The following is a 22,829-nucleotide window of genomic DNA, read 5'->3' as shown; positions in this document are numbered from 1 at the left end:
TTGATTTTAGTGCAAAAATTTCGAAATCCATGAAGAATTTTGTCATAATGCACATTTTCCCTGGTCTTTCTGAAGATCCCTTATGTGCATAAGTATCTAAAATATCTCCTTCACTTTTGGCACCTGGAAATTTTAAAATGTTGCTGACAACCACAAAACATTCATGATTTTTCAAAGATTCATTGGTTAGGGAACCGTGAGTTATGCTGATCTCTGTTTCTGTGAACTGGTTTGGGAATCCTGGGATGGCAGCCTTAGACACATCCGTGAACCCTCGCAGCCCAAGGGCAGATGTTGGACAAGTGGAAAAGCAAGGAATGCTGTTTCCAACCCTTCTTTATTGCACATGTCTGCTGTTTTTTTACCCGAAGTCACAGGCCAAATGCACTTTCGCTTTAGTGCAAAGCAGGACGGTTCACAATGAACGTATGATTATGTGGATGTGTCGTCAGAGAGGGACACACGGGTATCATCACAAGACAGACTGAAAGATCCGTGATCCTGATGATTCTCTTATCAAAGGCCGATTGCCTTTTATCTTAATGAGGTGGCGGGTGGGGGATCACTACTTAAAGGCAGAGTGCCTTGATAGGATTTTTCCCTTGCCTCGGGTTTAAAATTACCTTAAAATTTTTCATTCTAGCATTGTGAGAACATAGCAAGCCAAGCGTGTAGATACTTTAACTCACTTAAAAAGGATGTCCTCCACTATGGACAGAGCAAATTGATGCAGTGTAGAAGTGCCTGAAAATTACCTTTGCATAATCAAATCCATGCTTTTCTTTGATGCCATTGCGACAAACAGTGTAATTATAGAAACGAGAATTCTTGATTAATCCAAGCCATTCTCGCCACCCAGGGGGGATGTAGCTGCCATTATACTCATTGAGGTATTTTCCAAAAAAGGCTGCAATGGGGAAAAAAAAGATTATCTTTTCATAAGAAATGATTAATCACAAATAAATGCATAAACATGAAATCACGACTTGTAAAAGAGAATGGTAAAACAAAAATTACCTAGGTAACAGTAACACCAAAATAATATTAGCTTAAATGCTCTGATCCTTTGGCAAAATGACATACACACATTTTCCTTTGGAATAAATCTAAGTAGCACCTAAGTACATGGATTATGATTTAATAAAATCACCATAATGATCACAGCACTCTGAATGAATTTATGACTCATGATCCTACTGGAATAAAACCAAAATATACTTTCCGTGGAGTTCTTGTAATAATCTGAGAGGCCAGTGTGAGATTTGGAATGCTACCACTGGGCACATATTGGAAAACTAAAAGTTCAGTGTTTATGAGAAAATAAGTTTCCCACCTATTTGAGGGTTGTGAATTATAAAAATACCATTGGAAAAGCTTGTCTTTGTTTTTCCATATCCAGTTTGTATCCAGAGGATACAAACTTTCCTAACCAAGGAACTGTGGTCAACCCAATTTTATGGACATGGTGAGGGCTTGTGTGTCCCAAGTATTTTGTATCATGGGTAAGTATGTTGTGTGTGTTTTATGAACATGTGCATCTATCGCTGCTTATGAAGAATTCCAGCAACATGGAGATCCTACAGACATTATTAATTTTCACAGGCTTATAGCATAATAGAAACATCTATGTCACCAAAATGCTACAGTTGCCTAAAGTAGACCTTGGAAAGATTTCATGCTGAAAAAGTTTTAAGACTTCTTGATGTATTTTAGATGCAGAATGGCATACACACACAGAAAGAGAGAAAGCACACACCCATTTTTTTGGCTCACTCCCCAAATGTCTGTAATATCTGGGGCATAGTCAAGCTAAAGCCAGGGGCAAGAACTCCATCTGGTCCTTCCCATGGGATAGGGGCCCAAGGAGCTGGGCCACCTTTTGCTGCTTTCCTGGGCACATCAGCAGGAAGGTGAATTGGAAGCAATCCTTGATATGGGATGCCAATGTTGCAAGCAACAGCTAACTTGCTGTGTTAAAATGCTGGCCTTGCATTTATCTCTTGAGCTGGCATTCTTGGACCCAATATACTCCTAAGATTTTACGAGTTCTAGACTTTTACAGTTTCTGCTGTTCATTCAGATTATAATCTGAACTTTTAAACAAAGCTTAATTTATTTTGGGGCAAGTAGAGAGAGCAAGAGTAAACAGCAATCTGTTGGTTCACTCCCTGTATTCTAGCTGGCACCTACTGGGGCTCAAGCCAGTAGCTAAGAGCTCGGGTCTTCCGCACGGGTGGCAAGGACCTGAGTAGGGAACCCGTTGTTGGCTGTTTCCCAGTGTTTTCAATAGAAGGAAACTGGATTGGATGCACAGACAGGAAGGCCATCCACGCCTTTGTCTCATGTGCATTAGCAGCAAGCAGGCCTGGAAGCGGAGCAGCCAGGACTTGAATTGGTGCTTCTATGGGATGCCATCACTACAGGCAGTGGAGGACTGGCACCTAGGCACTCCAACTTGGGATGTGGGCATCTCAAACAGTTTACCCATGGTACCACAGCACCTGCTCTATTTCTTTTTATAATTAATTTCTTTGAAAATGGTCTGGATCAGGGCAGAGAGACATGGCAGTGTTTATTTCGTGAAGGTAGGAACAAATGAATCCATGCAATGAGTCCATGCCTGAGGACCGCCTCCCTCCCCTGGATCCCCAGGGCCTCTGGGTGGGGTTCTGGGTGTCGAATCAACTGCCAACAGCTCCCCCTTCAGGTGACTGAGGGTTCCCTCCCAGTTGACCAGGCACAGGGGGGAGTCTTTAGAGGCTCCCTAAGCCTTCCACATAGAACCACAGTGTGCTTTTTTCTTTTCTGACCCCGTGCAGCATGACCTGGGCTGGCAGGCAGCACACCGAGGTCACACCCAGTCACTGACAGCTCAGCGGGGGATTATGGCAGGAGGCTTTGCACTTCCCCTTCTGCCTTGCTGTTTCTTTTGGGCTCCTCATCCTCGGGAGTGGTGGGGTGGGGAGTGGTGGGGTGGGGAGGGTGCGAGGGTGAGTATTGCTATTTTCTCCCCTTTTACTTTCAGAGACAAAAGAACAGAAAGGTTTAGCGTACATTTCCCTCAGCTAGCCAGCTAGCCAGCCAGCCAACCAGCCTGGGTTCAAATCCCGGCTCTGCTGCATACTGGCCATCAATTCACCTCTCTCCTCCAACTTCCCTCTGTGATGCCAAACAGGGCCAGGCTTATAGTGAGGATTAAATGAATATGTATGTAAAGCAGTTACAAGGATGCCAGGCTCCCAACAAAGGCTGAATAAGCACTGCCACCAGCAGTATTAGAAGCATCATTCTTTTGGCCCTGTCTACTTTCAGCTGTTTTGCCATTCGGCAGTGCAGCAACACTGCGCTTTAGTCCATTTGAAAACATCTCTCCAGCTTACAGACATTTCTCCAGGGTGACTTACTTTGTAGCAGCACATTTTCCCTTCTTTGGCTTACAGTTTCTTGCTTCATGCATTTTCCAGTTTTTCCTGCTACTTTCAGTGGATTTCCGCCCCACTTCCAGACAGCCATGCCAAGTCATTCGTGCCCTTTGCTCATTGTTTGACTATGGAGGTAATTTTGTACTGTTTTCTACCCATTTCCATGGCCTCTGCCTTAATCCTCCCCTTATAAACTACTCCTTCAAGTCTCTTAAAATTCCCTGTTCCTTGCTTCAGAACTCCCTCCAGGTTTTTGGTGTCTGTGTTAATGGAGTGTAAAAAATGCACTCAGTATTCCAGCTGTGCCCTCACCCATCACACTTGTTCCAAGAGACCAGGCCTTCGTGCGTCATGATGCAGCGTCCATTGCTGTCAGCCTTAAGTCACTCTGGCCTTTTAATTTTCTTTTTTTCTTTTTTTTTGCCTCTGTTACTGCCTCCTGACATTGAGACTCATTTGTAATCATCCCTGGTCTTTCTCAACGTTTTGCTTCCTGGCAACGCTCTGCAATTGATTATCTGGACTTCTAATTATTTTCCTCCAGCTGCATTAAGTCTGTTTCTTCCTCCCTAAGGTGAATTTCATTTCCTTGCCCAGACTGCTGCCATGATGTTTTTGGATAGGTTATGGATGGTCGGAAGTTCTTCTATTTTTAGTCAATGGTAATTCAACTCAACTATTGCTATCTGAATGCATTCTTTCCAGCTGTTTCAGAAAGGGGCTGTGATACTAACAGAAGAAAGTCCTAATTATAATTATTGCTGGCTGTAGGCCACACTATTTCTATTCAGGATTACCTGTTACATAATCCTTAGACAAATTTCCTTGGACTAGAAAAAGAAAACACATTTATTTATAAGTGAGAAGCAGTCACCACATGAAGGATCTGATACTGCAGAGATATTAAATCTTATTTAAAAATTTCAAATAATGTATGGACTAGCAAGTTAAAGAATATATTATTTGGGCTTTTTCTCCATGTAGTTGATAGATTTGGGTGGCAGGATTTCAAGGTCGTTACATGATGATTTATTGTCAGTATTGGAATTTAGTTTGCCGAACTAGGTTGTAAGTCTTGCAAAGACAGGACTATTATTTTAAACCTCTTCATATCCTAATACCTGTATATTTCCAAACTCACTATAATTTAATAAATGCATACTCTATTTCACGGGTATTCAATTTATAAAAGGGATAACACCACAACTCACAAAATAAAAACATTCGTTTGTCTTATTTAAGCAAACTCTGCATTTTAAAATGTTCCATACAAGAGAATACATGGTTATACTTGCTATCAGCAAAATAAATTTTATCATGTGAAGAGACAGAATCAGAACACAGACTAATTTGTCTCAACTGATTTTTTACAAAATATTTTTCATAAAATGATATTAAAATATCATCTATCCCCTTTGAAATAATATGAAGTGCAATTAAAATAATCAAAATTTATTTCATATATAATTTCTATCATGTATTATGATTGCAATTTGAACACTTAAATTTTAAACCAATCACTATGATAAATGTAAGTGAGTATAATCAAGTTTTAATATAGTTTTGGACAGGAAAGAAAATTGAGGAGTCATTCTGGGTCAGTCTCAGTACCACATAGCTTGGCAAAGTGGCCTGCGTAAGTCCTTAAAACCAGGGAGGAGTGGAGGAATACGTAATGCCAACACCCACAGTCAGAGTGCAGGGCTTTCTTTTACATTTGATGCCACCTGTTGATTATGAATAATTATCTTTAAAATTTATGTCAAAGTTTGTGTTAACATTTATACCTTCAGAAGAAATTTAAATTAAAAAAAATCAAGCAGATTTCAGGCAAGGTTTTCATTTTTTTGAGAGATAATTCAATATCATTCCTACTTCACTTGTCAGAACATGAAGTGTAATAACAATATTACTGTATTTTTCCCTTCTTGAACATTTGAGCTCTTTTAGACTCATATTTTCCATGAGTAAAGTTAGAAAAATTTAGACTACAGACAGTCCAAAAATATGCCTCAGTTCTGAAAAAGAAAAATCATGTCATACAATAGTAAATATAATATTGGTTCAGTTCAATTCATTTAAATCCGTGTACTCTGGATGCCACCCAAAATAAGCCTCTAAGTAATTTATCTTCTCCAAGTAGTTCTTCATAAAAATGTATTACTGCTTTGTTCTTTTCTCTAGGTGGGTATTTATGTAAAAAACATATTTCAGTTTCCTTCATTATTTCTCTTAGAATTCCAAATAATATTTTCATTATTAGGGAAACAATAAAATCTTTATGTATTGGCCTGCTTCCGTTAGTTTCATGCCCAAAAGTCATTATGGAGTGTTAATACCTACCCACTAATTGTTTTAATTTCCTATGGTGACTGTCAGTTTTAGGGGTTTGTGTATTTTTGAACAGGACACAGTCCATATAGGATCAAGAATTAATGGCACAAAGACATCTTTGTATCTCAATTGTCTGAACGACTTCAGTGCTTTTCCCATCAAATATAAATTGAAATTATTTAGTTCTACCATTGTCACTTTAGTCTTTCCTTTTTTAAACTTTGAGATTCACTAATGGGCAAATAAAAATGTATTTTGCTGAGTAATTAGTTTCTTTTTTTCTCCATGTAAGTATTTTAAGTTGCAATTTCCCTTAAAGAATCTCCTTTATTTTGGTAGAAGAGTCAATATAAAATTCCATTATACCTAAGTGTGTAAACTCCTGGGAATAGATCGGCTTTAGAATCAGACTTCCTTTCTGATGGAAGCAAGCCTGCTGGGCTGCACTGAGGCTGCAGGCCCTTCTCAGGAACGCCCTTGGGTGCATACAACATCCCCACAGCCCTAACCCTTCAGGTTAGGGTACTAGCCTAGAAAACATCCTGAAAACCAAAATCCTACTGTCTCTTCTTTCTGTGAGAAAATGAGATTTGTCACTTCAACAATCTTGTGGGTATGTAGGAGTTTACCTCTCAGAAGATAAGGCAATTAAACGAGTTTATCTCTGAGCTGCAGTAAAACTTTTTCAATTCACCACTGGATACTTACAGAACAGTGTTATTGAAACCAGTACCAGGATATCCTAATCTTCTTAGATACAATTAGTTTGTTTTTATGCTTTGGCCCAGTGATCTTTGTAATGGATGATATTTCCATTTTCATTCTCAATACCGCAAAGCTTCATTGCAAAAATGCAGCCTTTTCCTAGAATTCACGGCATACAACTGACACACTAGCCTTGACCTTGAATTCATTAGTTCTACTCTTTATTCCTATTTGCTAGGGTCTTTATTGAGCTATGTTGTAGTATTTTGTGTGTGCTACAAAGCATGTTGGAATGAAGGACAGAAATAGCACAATGGAAAGGGGAAAGACTTTGGAGTCAGACGTGTTATGTTTGTGCTTTCAGCGAGTCAGGACTCCCAAGTCTTGGCTTTTTGTTGGGACTATGGGAGAATCCCCTCTCTCAGCTTTACTATACGAATGCCTAGTTTTTACTGTAAGAATGCCTAGGCTAAAGTCCTCGCCTTGAACGCCCAGGGATCCCATATGGACGCCGGTTCTAATCCCCACAGCTCCACTTCCCATCCAGCTCTCTGCTTGTGGCCTGGGAAAGCAGTCAAGGACGACCCAAAACTTTGGGACCCTGCACCCGCGTGGGAGACCCAGAAGAGGTTCCAGGTTCCAGGCATCGGCCGTTGCACTCACTTGGGGAGTGAATCATTGGACAGATGATCTTCTCTCTGTCTCTCCTCTCTGTATATATGACTTGGCAATAAAAAAAAAATAAATCTTTTTTTTAAGAAAAAGAAAAAATTAGAAAAAAAAAAAAAAAAGAATGAGGTGAGATACCTTAGCTAAAATGCCTGGAACAGAGTTAGTAGGCACAAAAAACCTTACCTATCTTTCTTTCTCATCTTTCCTATTTTGCCCTAAAACAAATTGGCAATTCCTTTTTGAATGGTCTAAGACCTGGTAGGGCTGTGTCACCCTGATCTCTAGTTCTTACAACACCATCCATATCACTCTGGTTGTGGTGAGAGTTCTAGCCCTTTGAGCTCTGTTTCTGCTCCAAGGAACTAAATTAGAAGGAGCCTGGGAATAAAAGGCACTGATTTCACACTATACTTCCCGTGAGAAAAACACAGTTTGGTGGTTAAACTCAGGAACCAGGCATTAGGGGACCATTTTTGATTTTATTTCTGAGTTGGTCACACAGTATTAGAAATCCCCATCTCAGTTATAAAACAGAGCCAAGTACATTTATCGTCTACAGGGATGTTTGATGGATTTGCAAATTGCTTTATAGTTCTCAGATGAAAGATGCTATAAATTTTAACCACTAATGTGAGAAAACACATTCAGGAGAGAGCTCTCTCTGAAACCCTACTGTAACCTAGTTTCTTTCCCAAGCATAGGCAAACACCCTGGAGATTCTTGGGAGGAGTTGCTTCTGTGAGCAAATTCTAGACTGCTAACGAATAACATTGCTATCATTTACACAATCAATAATTTCACCCATAAATAAGGAGTATTAAGTGTCACAGGATTCTCAGCAAACAAGCAAATGGCCACATATTTCCTCAGTCCAGTGGGAAAGATTAATCTGTTTTTTACAAGAAATATAAGAGAATATTTTCCTGCAATCTTTTACTTGCAAAGCTTCAGAATAGAGACTCTGTAGACCTGAAATCATTTCCAACAACATTAATGATGGCATCTTCTTTACTTCTTATGAATAAATCTAGATTATTCTGAAGGAGAAAAAAAAAACCCAAAGACAATTTGGCATTAAGGCCTATCAGCATCCTTATTTTCTTCCATGAATTAAAACTCAGAAAACCTAAGGAAATGCTGTGAGAAAAGTGTGTTTGTAGAGAATATTACCAGATGGGTGATTGTTTTTTTCTTAGTGAGATTGACATGGCTTTGACCCCTCTTGAAAAAGGTCCTCAACTTGCAGAAGACCAAATAATCAACTCTTGTCCTGTGGGTTAAATGATTATATAGTCATCAGGACACCTTCCTTTCCTGGAAGACAGAGGTGGATACTCAAGACTTAAAAATAACTATAATCCAAAGTTTAAAAAAATTTCCAAATTCTATTAAGTATCAGTGAATAAGTGACTCAATAAGGTATATCTTGCTGCTTTATTAACTCAGTAAGTAATTTTGATCATATGTTGTGTCACAAGACCTCAGAGCTGGTACTAAGCATTGTGAAAATACCTGGTAATGTCTCACTGAAGACAATTACAGATACTGCACATTTGATGCACTGGGAAAGGTGCCACGTGGGATGCCTGCATCCCATATCAGTGTTCCCGGGTCTACTCCAATTTCAGCTTTCTGCTAAGGAGCCTGCTAGGAGGCTGCCAGGGATGGTTGACGCTCTTGGGTTCTAGGCTTCTGGCCTCAGCCTCATTGAGCCCTGCTGTTGTGGGCATTTAAAGAGTAAACAAGGGCCTGGCCGCGTGGCCTAACAGCTAAAGTCCTCGCCTTGAACGCCCCGGGATCCCGTATGGGCGCCGGTTCTAATCCCGGCAGCTCCACTTCCCATCCCGCTCCCTGCTTCTGGCCTGGGAAAGCAGTTGAGGACGGCCCAATGCTTTGGGACCCTGCACCCACGTGGGAGACCCGGAGGAGGTTCCTGGTTCCCGGCTTCGAATCGGCGCGCATCGGCCCGTTGCGGCTCACTTGGGGAGTGAATCATCGGACGGAGGATCTTCCTCTCTGTCTCCCCTCCTCTCTGTATATCTGACTTTGTAATAAAAATAAATAAATCTTTAAAAAAAAAAAGTGAACAAGCAGATGGAATATCTGTCTTTACCTCTGTCTTTCTCTTTTTCTTTTTGTCTCTTTCTGTATGTCTGTCTGCTTTTCAGATAAATAGAAATTTTTTTAAAGAAAACAAACAATAGGACTTTACAAACATCTAAGAAAAAGATTGAATTGAGCCATGATCCCTTGATTATGTTCAAGTTTTCAAGTAAGCAAGTAAATGAGACAAAAATTCTACTGCAAGTTATTTTGGAAAATTCCAGTCGCTGTATGTTCTGATGGGATATGTACAACAACTTTGTATTGTGTCTACTGAGAATTGTTTTGACTTTCCTTTAAGGTGCTTTCACTGTTGCAACCTTCAGAGAAAATGTATGGGGCTGAAGAGGAAATTAACAGAGAAGCTAGATGATTTTCATTGAAGGACTCATTGAAGGGTCATGTAGTGTTTGACATGATACACTTTCCCACATGCAGGATGTTCATGTTCCCAGAAGTGCATGGAGAGAAAAAAACCATCCTTACCTGTTCGATAGCCAGTGTTGTTAAGATACACAGCAAAAGTGCGTGGCTCATGCATGGCCTGCCACGAGGGTGAGGAGCAGTTCTCATTGTTGGTGTAGACATTGTGGTTGTGCACATACTTCCCAGTGAGCATGGATGACCGCGATGGACAGCACATGGGTGTGGTCACAAAAGCATTGGTGAAAGTGGCCCCTCCATGTTCCATAATCTTCCTGGTTTTATTCATGACCTGCAGAGACCCTGAAAGGCACAATCCCAGCATTGTTCAGTGTAGTGCAACACAAGAGTGTCCGTTTGTTCTGTGTCACTCAGATCCTGTGTTCTCCTGATTTATTACTTTCCTTCCTCTGGCTGGAGGAGTCTATAATTTGATCTGCTCTCATTTCCAGAACAAAATTAAACGTGAAGGATCCTACCTATTTTGCAGAATAATAAACACATTTCAGCTTCTTTGCTCCTTAATCACACACACAAAAATGCAAGCTAATCTGATAATGAAAGCTAGAAGTTTAGATATGGAGCAGACTCAAAGGCCAGCAGCCCTTTGAAGATTACCAGAGAACAATAGTGGGTTACAGGGAGCATCAAGACTCCCAGCTCACAACACGTGCAGAATGCCATTGACATTGCTGGGATTACTCCATGGAGCATTTTAATCATATGAAAGAAAAGAAAAACAAATCTTTATTAAGTAAAAGTCCTTTCAAAATGCCCGTATTAATTAAAAAAAAAAAAAAAAGGTCTTCAGTGGAACTTAGTATCCCCCACTGAGCTCACCAACTGTATGGGCAACAGGTTTTATTTTTTTTTAAACTGACATCGTCACCGGTTTAGAGTTAGACTTGTTTGCATGTAATTTTTGAAGACAGGTTGGTTGCTGGTGTGGCACACAAAAGTACCTCTAAGATCGCAAAATGTCCCATTTAAACTGTACCAGTGGAATGGAAGCAGAAGATTGCTGAGGCAGAGGAAAAAAATTGATGTCGATAACTCTCTGCAGCCAAACCTTGCAGCTGAGACACATCCAAAGCTGCAGAAAAGAACAAGCCAGCATTCAATAGCCTTTTCAGGACTTGTCAAGAGTTGCACTGCACAGCGCCACAGCCAAGCCATTGCATTTGAATCCTGGAGCTTCAGATTTCCAACAGGTCTCACTTCTTACAAAGAAAGGGAGAAAGTCTGTGTTTTTCCAGCAAGGGAGGAAATCGTAATGAAAACCAGGCAGGCATTCAGAGCAGAAGAGAAGGACAGAGCAGTTACGAAAGGCGCAGTTATCCAGACTTCTTTATACACCAGAGTTTCTTATTCATACGATGCATATGACACTAGGACAGTTTCTAATTAGGTCTCATTGGAGCCCCTAAAATAAGCCTCAGCTGAGAACACTTTCAGCTGCTCCTCCTCTTGCCATCTTCTGGGGGGGGGGTGTCAACAACGAATAACAAAGTGTTTGACCAGTGCATGCAGAGCATGCTATCAACTTCAGCCCTCAAGTCTATATTGAATTAACAATTTTCTTCCTCTCATCATATCCCCAGACCAGAACCCATACATAGTAAGCCACTTGGGGATATTTACAAAGCAATGCACTCATGAGAAGGCAAATGTGGCAACAACAGTACCTGTGAAAGCAGGAGAGTAGGTATGACTCGTTTCTACGAGCTCTGAAAGGAGAAATGAGGACATAGAGAAGGAAAGGAATAGGCAATGAGGGATGAGTAAGGTGTTTGGTGAGGGCTGGGAGCATGGCGTGTGGGATGATCTGGAAGTTGAAAGAAGCAAATGGAGTGATAAGGATAACACACTGAGTGCCTGGCCTGGCAAAGGACCTGGAGAATTTTCTTGACAAAATGTGGGGCGAGAGTTAGCAAACAGCTTGGAGGTTGGGCAGAGATATTCAGATTTGCTAGAATGGACAGAAATGAAGACAGCGTGGGTCCTAAGTCCAAGACAGGAATGACATGATGAGAAAAAAATTTGTTGTCAGGGAGGTGATATTGCCGCTCCATCTAAGGGATAGCCTAGAGGCTCCTGAGGGTTCCAGGTGAGAGGAACTAGGCTGGACTGTACCACTGAGTAACCCTAGGGCACAGATGCAGGTGGTGTAGTGCTGCTTCAGAGGGCTGGGAGTTGACCAGGACCTCAAAGCTCTCCCCACAGGAAGAAAGCTGGAAAGGAACGTTTTCATGGGTAGTGAAGGAGTATCTACAAAGGAATATGCACTACAGAAGACCAAAGAAGTTCATTTGAGACCTAAGCTTCTGGGTGGGCATTTGATGAAGTAATTAAGCTGCAGCTTGGAAGAGTCGCGTCTCATTTCCATGGAGCATATGGTTTGAGTCCTGGTTCCATTTCCACTTCCAGCTAATGCACACCCTGGAAGACAGCGGGTAATGTCTCCAGCAGGTGGGTCCCTGGATTGAGTTCTGAGATATTGGCTTCAGCCCGGCCTGGTTCTGGCTATTACAGATATTTGGGATTGAATCAGTAGAATGATCTCTCTGTCTCTTTCTGTATGTCTTTCTCTATCTCTCTGCCTTTGAAATGAAAGAAAGAAAGAGAAAGAGAGAGAAAAAAAGAAAGGAGGAAAGAAAGCAAGAAAGCAGGAAAGAAAGGAAGAATGACAAGAATGAAGGAAAACAAAACAAAGGAAGAAGAGAAAGGAAAGGAGGAGGGGATGAATGGTCAGCCGTCTGTGTTGGTTGGTCATATAGGGCAGGGTTCTGTGGAGACACAGAGGCACAAAAAAGTGGAAGAGGAAGGAGAGGGAGAGGAAAGGCTGAAGATCTCCACTGGCCCCCACCTCTCCCCACTTAGACATCTGCAGTGGTTACTTATTGAAGAGTCCTGGATTCTGGGAAATCAGCAAGTACTGTTGATAAACTTTCACTGTCCAACAGCCTGTTTCCAAGAGTGAGCTTTCTGAATTTCCTGTGTGAGCCTTGGCTGAATTCAAATAAAGAAAGAATGCAGCTGTGGGCCATCCACTAAGGCTCTGAATCACAGAGCTGCAAACGCCAGTTTACAGACTCACCCCACTGCAAATGTGGAATGGAGGGAGAAAACTGATGTAAGGGCAAAATAATACAAAAACTGAGGCTAGAGAGTAATTGCAACTTACAGTTGCTGGGAATGTTCTTGCCGGGACTCGGTTCATGCTCAGGATCACTCTGTTTTTGGTCAATTGTATGTTCAGCAATCCCTCCAGAAACCTAGCTTCTCACCAGGGCCAGGTCAGAGGGTGGGCATGGGATCCTTGCAGGCACCACGAACAGGGCGACTTCATCCATGAGGGGCTGTCATGTGGAAGCTAAAACCCTGCTTGGCTGCCTGCATCCCATATCAGGGTACTTGGGATTGAGTCTCACCTCTGCTTCTAATTCGGCTTCCTGATAATGGGCCTGGGAGACAGTGTGGATGATTGTTCCTGAATATTTTGAACCCTGTTAACCCACATGGGATGCTAGGATGAAATTTCTGAATCTTAGTTTTGTCTTGCCCCAGATTCTCCTGTTATTGTCATTGAAGGAACAAACCAGAGGATAAAGGATCTCTCTTTCTCTCTCCCTGCCCCCCGTCATTCTGTCCTTAAAAAAATTAACCATTTCTTTAAAAAATTCTCATCTACCTTTACACTCACCTGGAAAACATGCTATAGTCACAAAATCTTGGACTGTATTGGTGAGTCTTGGATACAGCTCAGAAATTTGCAATTCTTTTTTTTTTTTAAAGATTTTTTAAAATTTTTTATTGGAAAGGTAAATTTACAGAGAGAAGGAAAGATAGACTTTCCATCTGCTGGTGTGCTCTCTAAGTGGTGGCAACTGCTAGAGTTGAGCTCCGAAGCCATTCCAAAGCCAGGAGCCAGGTGCTTCTTTTGTGTCTCCCACGTGGATGCAGGGTCCAAGGACCTGGCCCATCCTCTACTACTTTCTCAGGCCATAACCAAAGGGCTGGAAGGGGAGTGGAGCAGCTGGAACTTGAACTGGCACCCACATGGGATGGTGGTGCTTGCAAAGCAAGGATTTAGCCACTGAGTCATTGTGCTGGGCCCCAAAATTTGCAATTCTAAGAAGCTTCCAGGTGATGTGGAAGCTGCCAGTGAGTGGATCACACCTGAAGAGAGGTTCCAAGTTGGTCTGATCCAGGGAGATGTGAAGCTGGAAGACACTTCAGTGGTTGATTCTTTTTGAATGGCTGATATCACTCCCAAGGCTAAGACATACTGTAGACAGGAGGGGAAAACATTGACTTGACACCTAAGCCTCAGCCAGGTTCTCCTCTAAATTTTTTTCACACCTATCATCTCACTTAATCCTGACAATAGCTCCTTGTAGTGAGGACTATCACTTAGTTTTCCCATATTCCAGATAAAGAAACTGAGGTGGAAAGTGAAATCACACTCCTGGGGCCACATAGACCCTTGGCAGCAGAGCCAGGTGCTAGTATAGGCAGTTGGCTTCAGAGAGTGTGTCTTCAAGCTCTGTCTAGCCTGGGCAATGGCTGGGACGCCGACATTATCAAGACCGACAGGCAGAAACGATGCCAACTCACAGTCTAGAGAGCTCTCACTTCCTGCAGTCTCACCTTTTGCTCATCTGGAGTCTTGGGAGATGCTGACCCGCACTGCTGAATGCCTCCTGCGCTCCTAAGGGCTGAAATGATCTCAGAAATTCAGGCACCGATGATGGGAGACTAGGCTGTATGTCTGGCACATAGTGTTAATCACTGTCGCTGATCTTGAGTTTTCGGGCAGGTGCAGAAAATAGAGTGTAGAAAACTGAGCCTTCATCCTTCCGGTCAGTGTGTGCTAGCAAAGAGAGCACAGAGCCCCTTCTCTTTTTTTAATGGCTGCGTAATGATTGACATCAGCAGTAATAATCCCTTACATGGTATCTATTGTTGATGTGATTGCTCCATTGATTTTTCATTGGCAACCTTTACTAGAAACTAGACTATAATAATTCATGATTATGTATTCATGGCTGTTTGAGAGCAGTGTATAGGGGCAATTATTTTGTCCTTTTGGTAGAGAGGCTCAGTTTTGCTTTGTTGATTTATTCTTTGTTATCTTATTTGAAAGACAGAGAGGAGAAAGATATTGAAATCCTGTGTTCAGTTGATCATTTCTAAAATGCCTGTAAGAGCTGAGACTGGGCCAGGCCAGGTCCAAGCCAGAAGTCACAAACTCAACTCATGTCCCTCACTGGGGTGGCAGAAACTCAAGGACTGAATCATCACCTGCTACCTCCCAAGGCATGCAGCAGCCGGAAGACTTGAATCCAGGTGCTTAGATGTAGATGTGGGTGTCCCAAATGTTCTCTCCTCAGTTTTTGCTTTAAATAGAAACTCTGATTCTCTTGATTTTAAGCTGTTGGTGCCTAAAATGCAAATAGTGCTGATTTCTAATTATTAACAGCCAGCAGTATTTTGGAAGCACAGACTGAATACTAAGACAGTGGAGCATCCCTAATCCCAAAATTTGAAATCTGAAATTCTTTGAAATGTGAAGGTTTTGAATACTTTAAGGTGAATGAAATTTCATGTGACATTTCGGTTCATATTAATAAAAATGTTACTTAGAATGACCTCAGGCTATGTGTTTAAGTTATATGTGAAACACAAATGAATATTTTGCTTAGACTTGTGTCTTGAATATGTAAACCATTTGAAACACACAAAAAAAACCCTCCAAAAATCTAAAATTTCTCAAACATTTTGGATAAAGGATTCTCGACATGTAGTAGGATTCACCAGCTCAGGAGAAGATAGAGAGTTAAAAGAGCTCTGAATTAGAAATTATAGAAGGCATCTAGAATTCACCAGAAATTAGCCCAAGATGCCATTAAACCTCTTTAGGTGGCAGGAACCCCAGTATGTAACATCACCTGCTGTCTCCCAGGATATGTGCTAGCAGAAAGCTGGAATCAGAAATGGAGCTGAGACTTAAGCCTGGTTGCTCTAATATGGGATGTGGAAAATTCTAGGCAGCATCCTAACCAGTTACGCCACAGTGCAAGCCCCCATTAACTTTTGTGGTTTGCTTTTCTTATAAAGGACCTAGTGGGGGCCTGGCATGATGGCTCAGTGTCTAAATCCTTGTCTTGCAGGTATTGATATCTCATATGGGTGCAGGTTTGCGTTCTGGCTGCTCCACTTTCCCATCCAGTTTCCTTCTTGTGGCTTAGGAAAGCAGTAGAGGATGTCTCAAAGGTTTGGGAACCTGCATCCATGTGGGAGATCCAGAAGAGGCTCCTGGATCTTGGCTTTGGATTGGCTCAGTTCCCAGCTGTTGCAGCTACTGAGGGAGTGAACCAGTGGACGGAAGATATTTCTCTTTGTCTCTCCATCTCTCTGTAAATCTGCCTTTCCAATAAAAATTTTAGAAAAATCTTGAAAGACACACACTAATAGCAGCTGCCCTGATTAGTTGGCAAGGGTACGAAGGAGTAAATGGTGTGAATTCAACCCTCACAAGGAGAGTTGTGATGAGGCTATGTTATCTTTCTCATCTCAGTTCTGCCACAGTCAGTTCTTCAGCTTCTTTCACCTCTCTTTCTGGAAGTCTCTAAGGCTGGGATAAAAGACATCGAGTAGTTTTTCCATGCTTTAGGACTGAGGATGTTAATACTGGTTTGCAATGAGAACAATCTATTCTTGGCCTCTACATCCACACCGTTCTGGTGGGAGCACCCCATCCTGTGAGTTGGGAACCTGACACACAATAAAAGTGGCTGTAGCTGAATCTTAGGAGCCAGAGTGGGACATAGCTGTCTGGGCCGGTTTGGTCAAAGGGGAAACCTAGGCCACAGCTGAGTCCTAGGATTGTCAAGTGTCTCTCACAGTGTCAGAGCTCTGGGAGGGGGACTGGAGACATTTGCTACTGCTCCTGCAGGGTGGAGGGTACTGCGACAGCAGTTGGCTTGGACCCAGGATGCCAAATATGAGAACCATGACTGAAAGTCTGGAAGCTGCATGTACCCTGCGGGAATCCTGCCAGACCCACCACATTTGCAATTTGAGTGAAGTTTAAGTCAAGGGTCCAGAGAAGCCTTTGAAAGGGGGACATGATAGGCTGGGGAAGAATGGAACCACAGTGAAAAACTGAAATCGTTCTGTCCACTCTATATGATTCCCAACTCATCTGCATGAAAGTTCAGGAGGGAGAAAATCTCTCTCATCTGAGTGATCAAAATCACAGAGGTGAGCTGATGTGCTTCTTGGATCTGCTAGTTTAGAATACAGCTTCACTTTCCTGACTCAATTACCCCCGTGCTTGACTCAGCTACCTCTGTGCTAGATTTTCCATCAAGCTTATTTATGGTGTCCAGAAAAATCTCACAGAGCTAGAGAGCATTTTTACCATCATGACTTAGAGAAAGCTCAGACAGGTGGAATTCAGATAGAGCTGGTTTCCCAGAGAGAGACTTCAGTGTGGATTGCACACTGTAATGGTTCCTGGTCAGATGAATGACAATAGTGAACAAACACAGTTCCTACCAACTGTGCAGGGATGTGTGGACATTACTGTGTTAGGACAATGTACGATGAAATTAATTACCTCACAGTCATTTTCTCTGGCTAAACAGTGACAGTTCCTATTATGAAAAAAAGATTCCATATTTTAAATCAAAAGTGATGTATTTACCAATTTATTTCAAAGGCAGAGTAACAAAGAGGAAAGACAGAGATCTCCCATCTTCTGGCTCCTTCCTTAAATGTTGCAAACAGTTGGGGCTGGGCCAGGCTGAAACCAAGGGGACAGGAACTTTATCCTAGTTTCCCACATGGATAACAGGGACTCAGGTGTCTGGGCCATTATCTGTTGCCTTTCTAAGCATGTTAGAAGGAAGCTGGACTGAAAGTGGAGCAGTCTGTATTTGAACTGGCACTCTGATAGGGCATGCTAATATCCCAACTGGCAGCTTAACCCATTATACTTCAATAAATTCCCTATATTCTTCATTATTAAACATGATTTTTATTAGAAGCAGGCGCTTAGTCAAGTGGTTAAGACCTGATTTCAGTGCCTGGGTTTGAGTTTTGGCTCTACTCCCGATTCCAATTTTCTAGTAGTGTGCACTCTAATAAGTAGGAGGTGATGGTTGAAGTAGGTTGAATCTACCACCATCACCATGGAGACCTAGCTTGAGCTCCGGGCTCCTGTCTTAGGTTTGATCCATCTATTTCTGTCTTTCTCTGTCTCAAACAAAAAATTACGTTGCTATTTAATAAGCACAAGAAAATAGTATGATTAAAATTAGTGTACTTCTCTACTCAAACGAGAATGGCAGAGGGAAACATGTTTTCAGCTAAAACTAAAGGGAAAAAACAAGTTGAAAGAAGAAAAAGGGAAAGTTTATAAATTTCTCTGAAATATTTCCAGGTCACTAAGACCCATATACCTAGTCTCTCTCATAGAGCAATTGTAAAATGCCTGCCTACAGGGCTACACATAAAGCAGGCAAGTGAAGGCAGCCAGGGACAAGAAAAACCACAGTGCATTTGTGTCTTTGTAAGTTTACATTCAATAGGAGATGTGGTTTATGGAACATTTTTCTACAAAACAGCAGTGTGGGCATTTTGATAAACAGTACCGGCTTCTTGGCAGAAATGCTGGGGAGCAGTGGAGAGGAATGCCTCATTCAGGGTACAGCCACCTACAGGGGCAGCTGTGACCCCCCTTCACGCTTGCAAGAGATGAAATGCAAGCCCATATTCTTCTGGATTTTCATGAAAGCTAGGAATCTGGATCTTTGTTTTTTTTTTTTTTTGATAGAAAAGCTGACTTTTAAAATATTGATATAATTCGAAAAAATGTTCTGGTCAACTAGTCCACACATCTATGGACTAGTTCTTACTGAAAGATCACATTTTTGCCTTTTTAAAAATATTGATTTTCCTTTAAAGTTGAGGAAGAGACAGAGGGAAAGAGAAAGGGGGTGCAGAGGGAGAGAGAGATACACACACACACACACACACACACACAGAGAGAGAGAGAAAAATCGTTTATCCTCTTCTATCCACTGTTTCACTCCCCAGGTGACCACAATGGCCAGAGCTCTGCCAGTCCAAACCTGGGCCAATTCAAAGCTAGCGGCAGGAGCTCCTCCTCAGGCCATCTTGTGCTGCCTTGTCAGGTGCTTCAGCAGAGAGCTGGATGGGAACTAGGGCAACCAGGACGTAAAATTGGCATTGATGTGAGATCCTGGCATTGTAGGCAGCAGCTTTATCTATTCTAAAACAATGCCAACCCCAGTGTTTTACTTCTGAGTGAAATCAAGGGGCTACTGAGAAAAGGTTTAGAAGAGTTAGATCTTTGGCTGTGCTGATCAAGTTAGATAGGTTCCCCTCTCCAAGCATTTCTCATTTTTTTCCTTTTGCTGTATAAAATACTTGAAGTATAGGAGATAATAGAAAAAGGAATGCACCTCCTGGTTTTATTGAAGCTTAATATGATTGTAGCTCCTTCGTTTTTCCCCTTAATTTTAAAATAAAGATGAATGTTGATGCTCTTGGTTATCTTTCAGCAGAAGTACTTAGCATCGTGAACTTGATGGTGATCATTTCCATGTGTGTTTTCCTAGCTTCAAGAAAAATTAGAAATTTTCCACCTGTTATTTTAGCCTAAAATCATGAACTACTCATGAGTATAGGCATAACCAGAGAAACTTCTTAAGCTCTGGAGAAAGCAAAAATGCTAATCCAGAATAAGGGGACCATGGTTTAATTTTTCCACAGGCTCTTTCCCCCTGAGATAATGGTGCTTCATGCAACCAACATGGGTGGGATGAGAGTGTTCATTCACAATATTGTGAGTGAATGTTACTTGTCAAAACAAAGTGTTATTCCCATGTAAGATTCTAGCACTTTTATTAATGAATTCCGTATGTGTCTTAGTCCTTCAAAAAGTATTAGTTTACTTTATTTGTCCTCAAAGTTGAGGGAGTGGCTCCCTCTCACACGGAACAAGTGCTTCCCTTCTCGGTTTCATTTCACAAACGTTGATTACAGTGCTGCTTGGCCTTTGTCTTTTCAGACAAAGGGGAGAGTTCTTTTATTCTTTTCCAATAGAAAAGTATTCTATTAAAATTTTCATAATTGTCTTCCTAAGCCTTTTCTAAGTCTGTTGTATCTCTTTGTAGGCACAGTAGCCAAAATTGCCTGCAGCATTACAGGTGCAAAAAGTTTTGCATAGACAAAGATTTATGAAAGCACTTGGCAAACAACATTACATGGAAGTAAAAAAACAAAACCCAGCCATGTAAAAACCACAATGAGGCACCACCTCGAATTTATTAGGATAGGCATTATTCGAAAACACAAAACGAAGACAAAGCAGAAACTAACAAGTGTTGGTGAGGATATGGAGAAACTGCTAACACTTGTGCATGGTTGGAGAGACTATAAAACAATACAGTTACTATGGAGAGTAATAAAGCAGCTTCTGAAAAAACTATTGGGGTGAGCATTTTGTCTAGTAGTTAACAGAACCACATCCCACAACAAAGTGACTGGGTTGAATTCCTGGCTCCAGTTCCTGCTTTTAGTTTCTTGACAACGCAGACCCCGGGAAACAGCAGTGATGGTTAAATAAAGTTCCTGCCACTCACATAAGACACCTGGATTATGTTCCTGGTTCCCCTCATCAGCCCAGGGTGGGTCAGCTCTGGCCACTGTGGACATTTGTATAGTGAACTAGCAAATTATAGCTTTCTCTCTTCCTGTGTTCTCCTCTATCAAAAACTAAAAAGTATAGAACCGAGTAATTCCAGATCTGGGTATAGACTCAACAGAATTCAAAGTGAGGACTTAAAGAGATATTTGGGCACTCATATTCATAGCAGGATTATTCACAACAGCCACAAGGAGGAAGCAACTCAGGTTTCCAACAACACAATGAATGGATAAATAAGAACACTGTTTATATATACAACGGGATGTTATTGTAACAAATTACAACACAGATGAGCTTTGAAGACATATTTTGTGAACTGAGACAGTTACCAACAAAGATACTCTATGACTCCATTTACATGAAGTGCCTTTAAGAGTGGAATTCATAAAGACAGAAAGTGGTTCCCAGGGGGGTTGGGAGAGCGGAGAAACAGTGAAGACGTTAACAGGTAAAGACTTTTGGTTTTTTAAGGTGACAAGCACTCCAGCCATTGGTTTTGAAATGTGAATGTACTACAAAGACACTACTGAACTGTTCACTTAAAAGCTATTAAAGTGGTCACCAGCAAGTGACCACTCCCACAGGCATGAGTTTTCAGGTGATAAAGGTGGTTTTATTTGCTGTGGTTCACAGTCATCACAGTCATCTTGCATTACCAACTACTAAATATGCTCATCTTAGGCTTCAGCTGTCTCTTTGAATTTAAAACATTACTGTGCAGGCACAGGTTGTTTTTAGGAAGGTCTCAACAAATATTAGCTGAAGGGCTGATTGATGGAGGGAAAAGTGGTTAAATGTTTAGCTGTGTAGACCAACACCTACTGCACGTTCAGACTTTTCCATTATAGTGTTATAGCTTACCACAGTCACATGACTGCACCAAGGTCCAGTCTCCTCATAAATAGAGAGGTATAACAGTAATTACTTCCTAGGGTTATTTGGAGGAATAAGTATTAATGTTTAAAATGTAATCTGGCTAGAAAATAAACGGAGGAGGTAAAAAAAAAATTGCGTGGAGGATATCTGGATTGACTGAGCCTGGCTTACAGACTTTTACCAGTGAATATGAGCCATGCTAGCTAGCAGCACATCTAACGGAGTACAGAGTTCCATTGACCATGTTGAAGGCAAAGATGTTTTGGTATAGTGTACTGAATTTGAGGGTGAACAGTGGAGCTGGATTGTGAAGAAAAGGTAGGGTTTCTTCAGGTGAAATAAGTGTGGATAGGCAGAGGGGGTGAGTTGTAGAAATGTTTGGAATAGAGGCAAGGGAATGATTTCACCAATCCAGTCACCCTCAAGGGAATGAAAGTCACCCTCAAGGGAATGAAGGTTCGCAGAAGAACCATGCCTTTACAGGGACAGTCAGTGCGAGATTGGACAGTGCTCATTTGCCTGCAGAGGAGAAGAGCTTGGTCCTCTTGGCAAAGGGAAATTTTGGAAAATTTGGAAAGGATTCAAACTGAAAGATGACCTGATCAGACATCTGAAAGATAAATCTGACCATGGAAGGATTAAGAATAGAGTGGACTGGGAATCCAGGAAACCATCACTTATGGAAACACCTGGGTAGATGCGGAGATGAAGATCTCAGGGGAAGTCGAAAGGATGGATGTTAGTGATGTTAAGAATGTGAACTCCCTACGGAATTGTACCATAAAAGTAAAAATTAAAAAAATCTGATCTGACTTTTCAATAAAAAATAAATGAATTTTTTTAAAATAAAAAAGAATGTGAATGCAAATGTTTTACTTCTCTGTGACTAAATGAAAGGATTCAGAGAACCAGCCAGATATGTTCTAAAGTGCAAGATCAGAAAATGTCACATGTCTAGAAAATCAACAGTTTTTTCTGTTCTTAAAATGAAGCGAAAGAACTGAGTGCAAGTTGACTTCAACAATGATGACCCTTGCTGGGTGCATTTATTTCCAACTGAATCCAAAGAATTAACTTTGTTGGGATTCTACAGATTGTTTTCAAACTGAAACTCCAGGTTCCTTCAGTGCAGGTGCATTCCAGCCTAGGGAGTTTTGTGTGCCAAATCCCAGGCTACAGACCCTGTGTAAAGAAGTGTGCTCTGAAAGATTCTACTTGTGATCAACTTGTGTGTACTCAGTCAACGCACTGAAACAATGCCTGGGAACACTACAGAAAGAAATGAAGAGTGATGGTGTCCACTCAGGGCCAACTTTTCTTTCATAGACTGGGACAATGTGCTCATATGCTTATGGACAAGCACTAGGAGTAGACAAAAAAATCAAGAAGCGAGTTGGAACTCTCAGAGTATGTCCATGTTTCTGAGGCTCTAGAATTAACCCAAGCAAGTTAATTAAAAAAAAAACACCATCCCTAAGGTAACAACCAAATGATATGGAGCACATTGCCGTCTTCCACTACTTACTCATTACTATAACAAGCTATGAACAAAC

The 22,829-nt window shown here is 41.4% G+C and overlaps 1 protein-coding gene across 6 annotated transcripts in view; it reads right to left on the bottom strand.

Moving 5' to 3' along the window:
- Window positions 1-22,829, bottom strand: part of SULF1 (sulfatase 1) — a 167,831-nt gene that overhangs the window by 49,485 nt on the left and 95,517 nt on the right. For 4 of the 6 annotated variants that reach the window (XM_058668715.1, XM_058668714.1, XM_058668717.1 and 1 more), the window contains exons 5-6: window positions 9,723-9,962; window positions 756-907 (exon numbers count right to left, since the gene is read on the bottom strand). In XM_058668715.1, coding sequence (XP_058524698.1) covers window positions 756-907; window positions 9,723-9,962 — 392 coding nt within the window. Of the gene's footprint in view, window positions 1-755; window positions 908-9,722; window positions 9,963-22,829 lie in introns of those variants that run through there. The other 2 variants (XM_058668716.1, XM_058668718.1) reach the window with 1 other exon arrangement.

The sequence above is a fragment of the Ochotona princeps genome, chromosome 9 (assembly GCF_030435755.1).
Source record: "Ochotona princeps isolate mOchPri1 chromosome 9, mOchPri1.hap1, whole genome shotgun sequence".
NCBI lineage: Eukaryota > Metazoa > Chordata > Mammalia > Lagomorpha > Ochotonidae > Ochotona > Ochotona princeps.
Note: the sequence above shows the minus strand (reverse complement) of the source record. Positions and strands in the feature narration are given on the sequence as shown.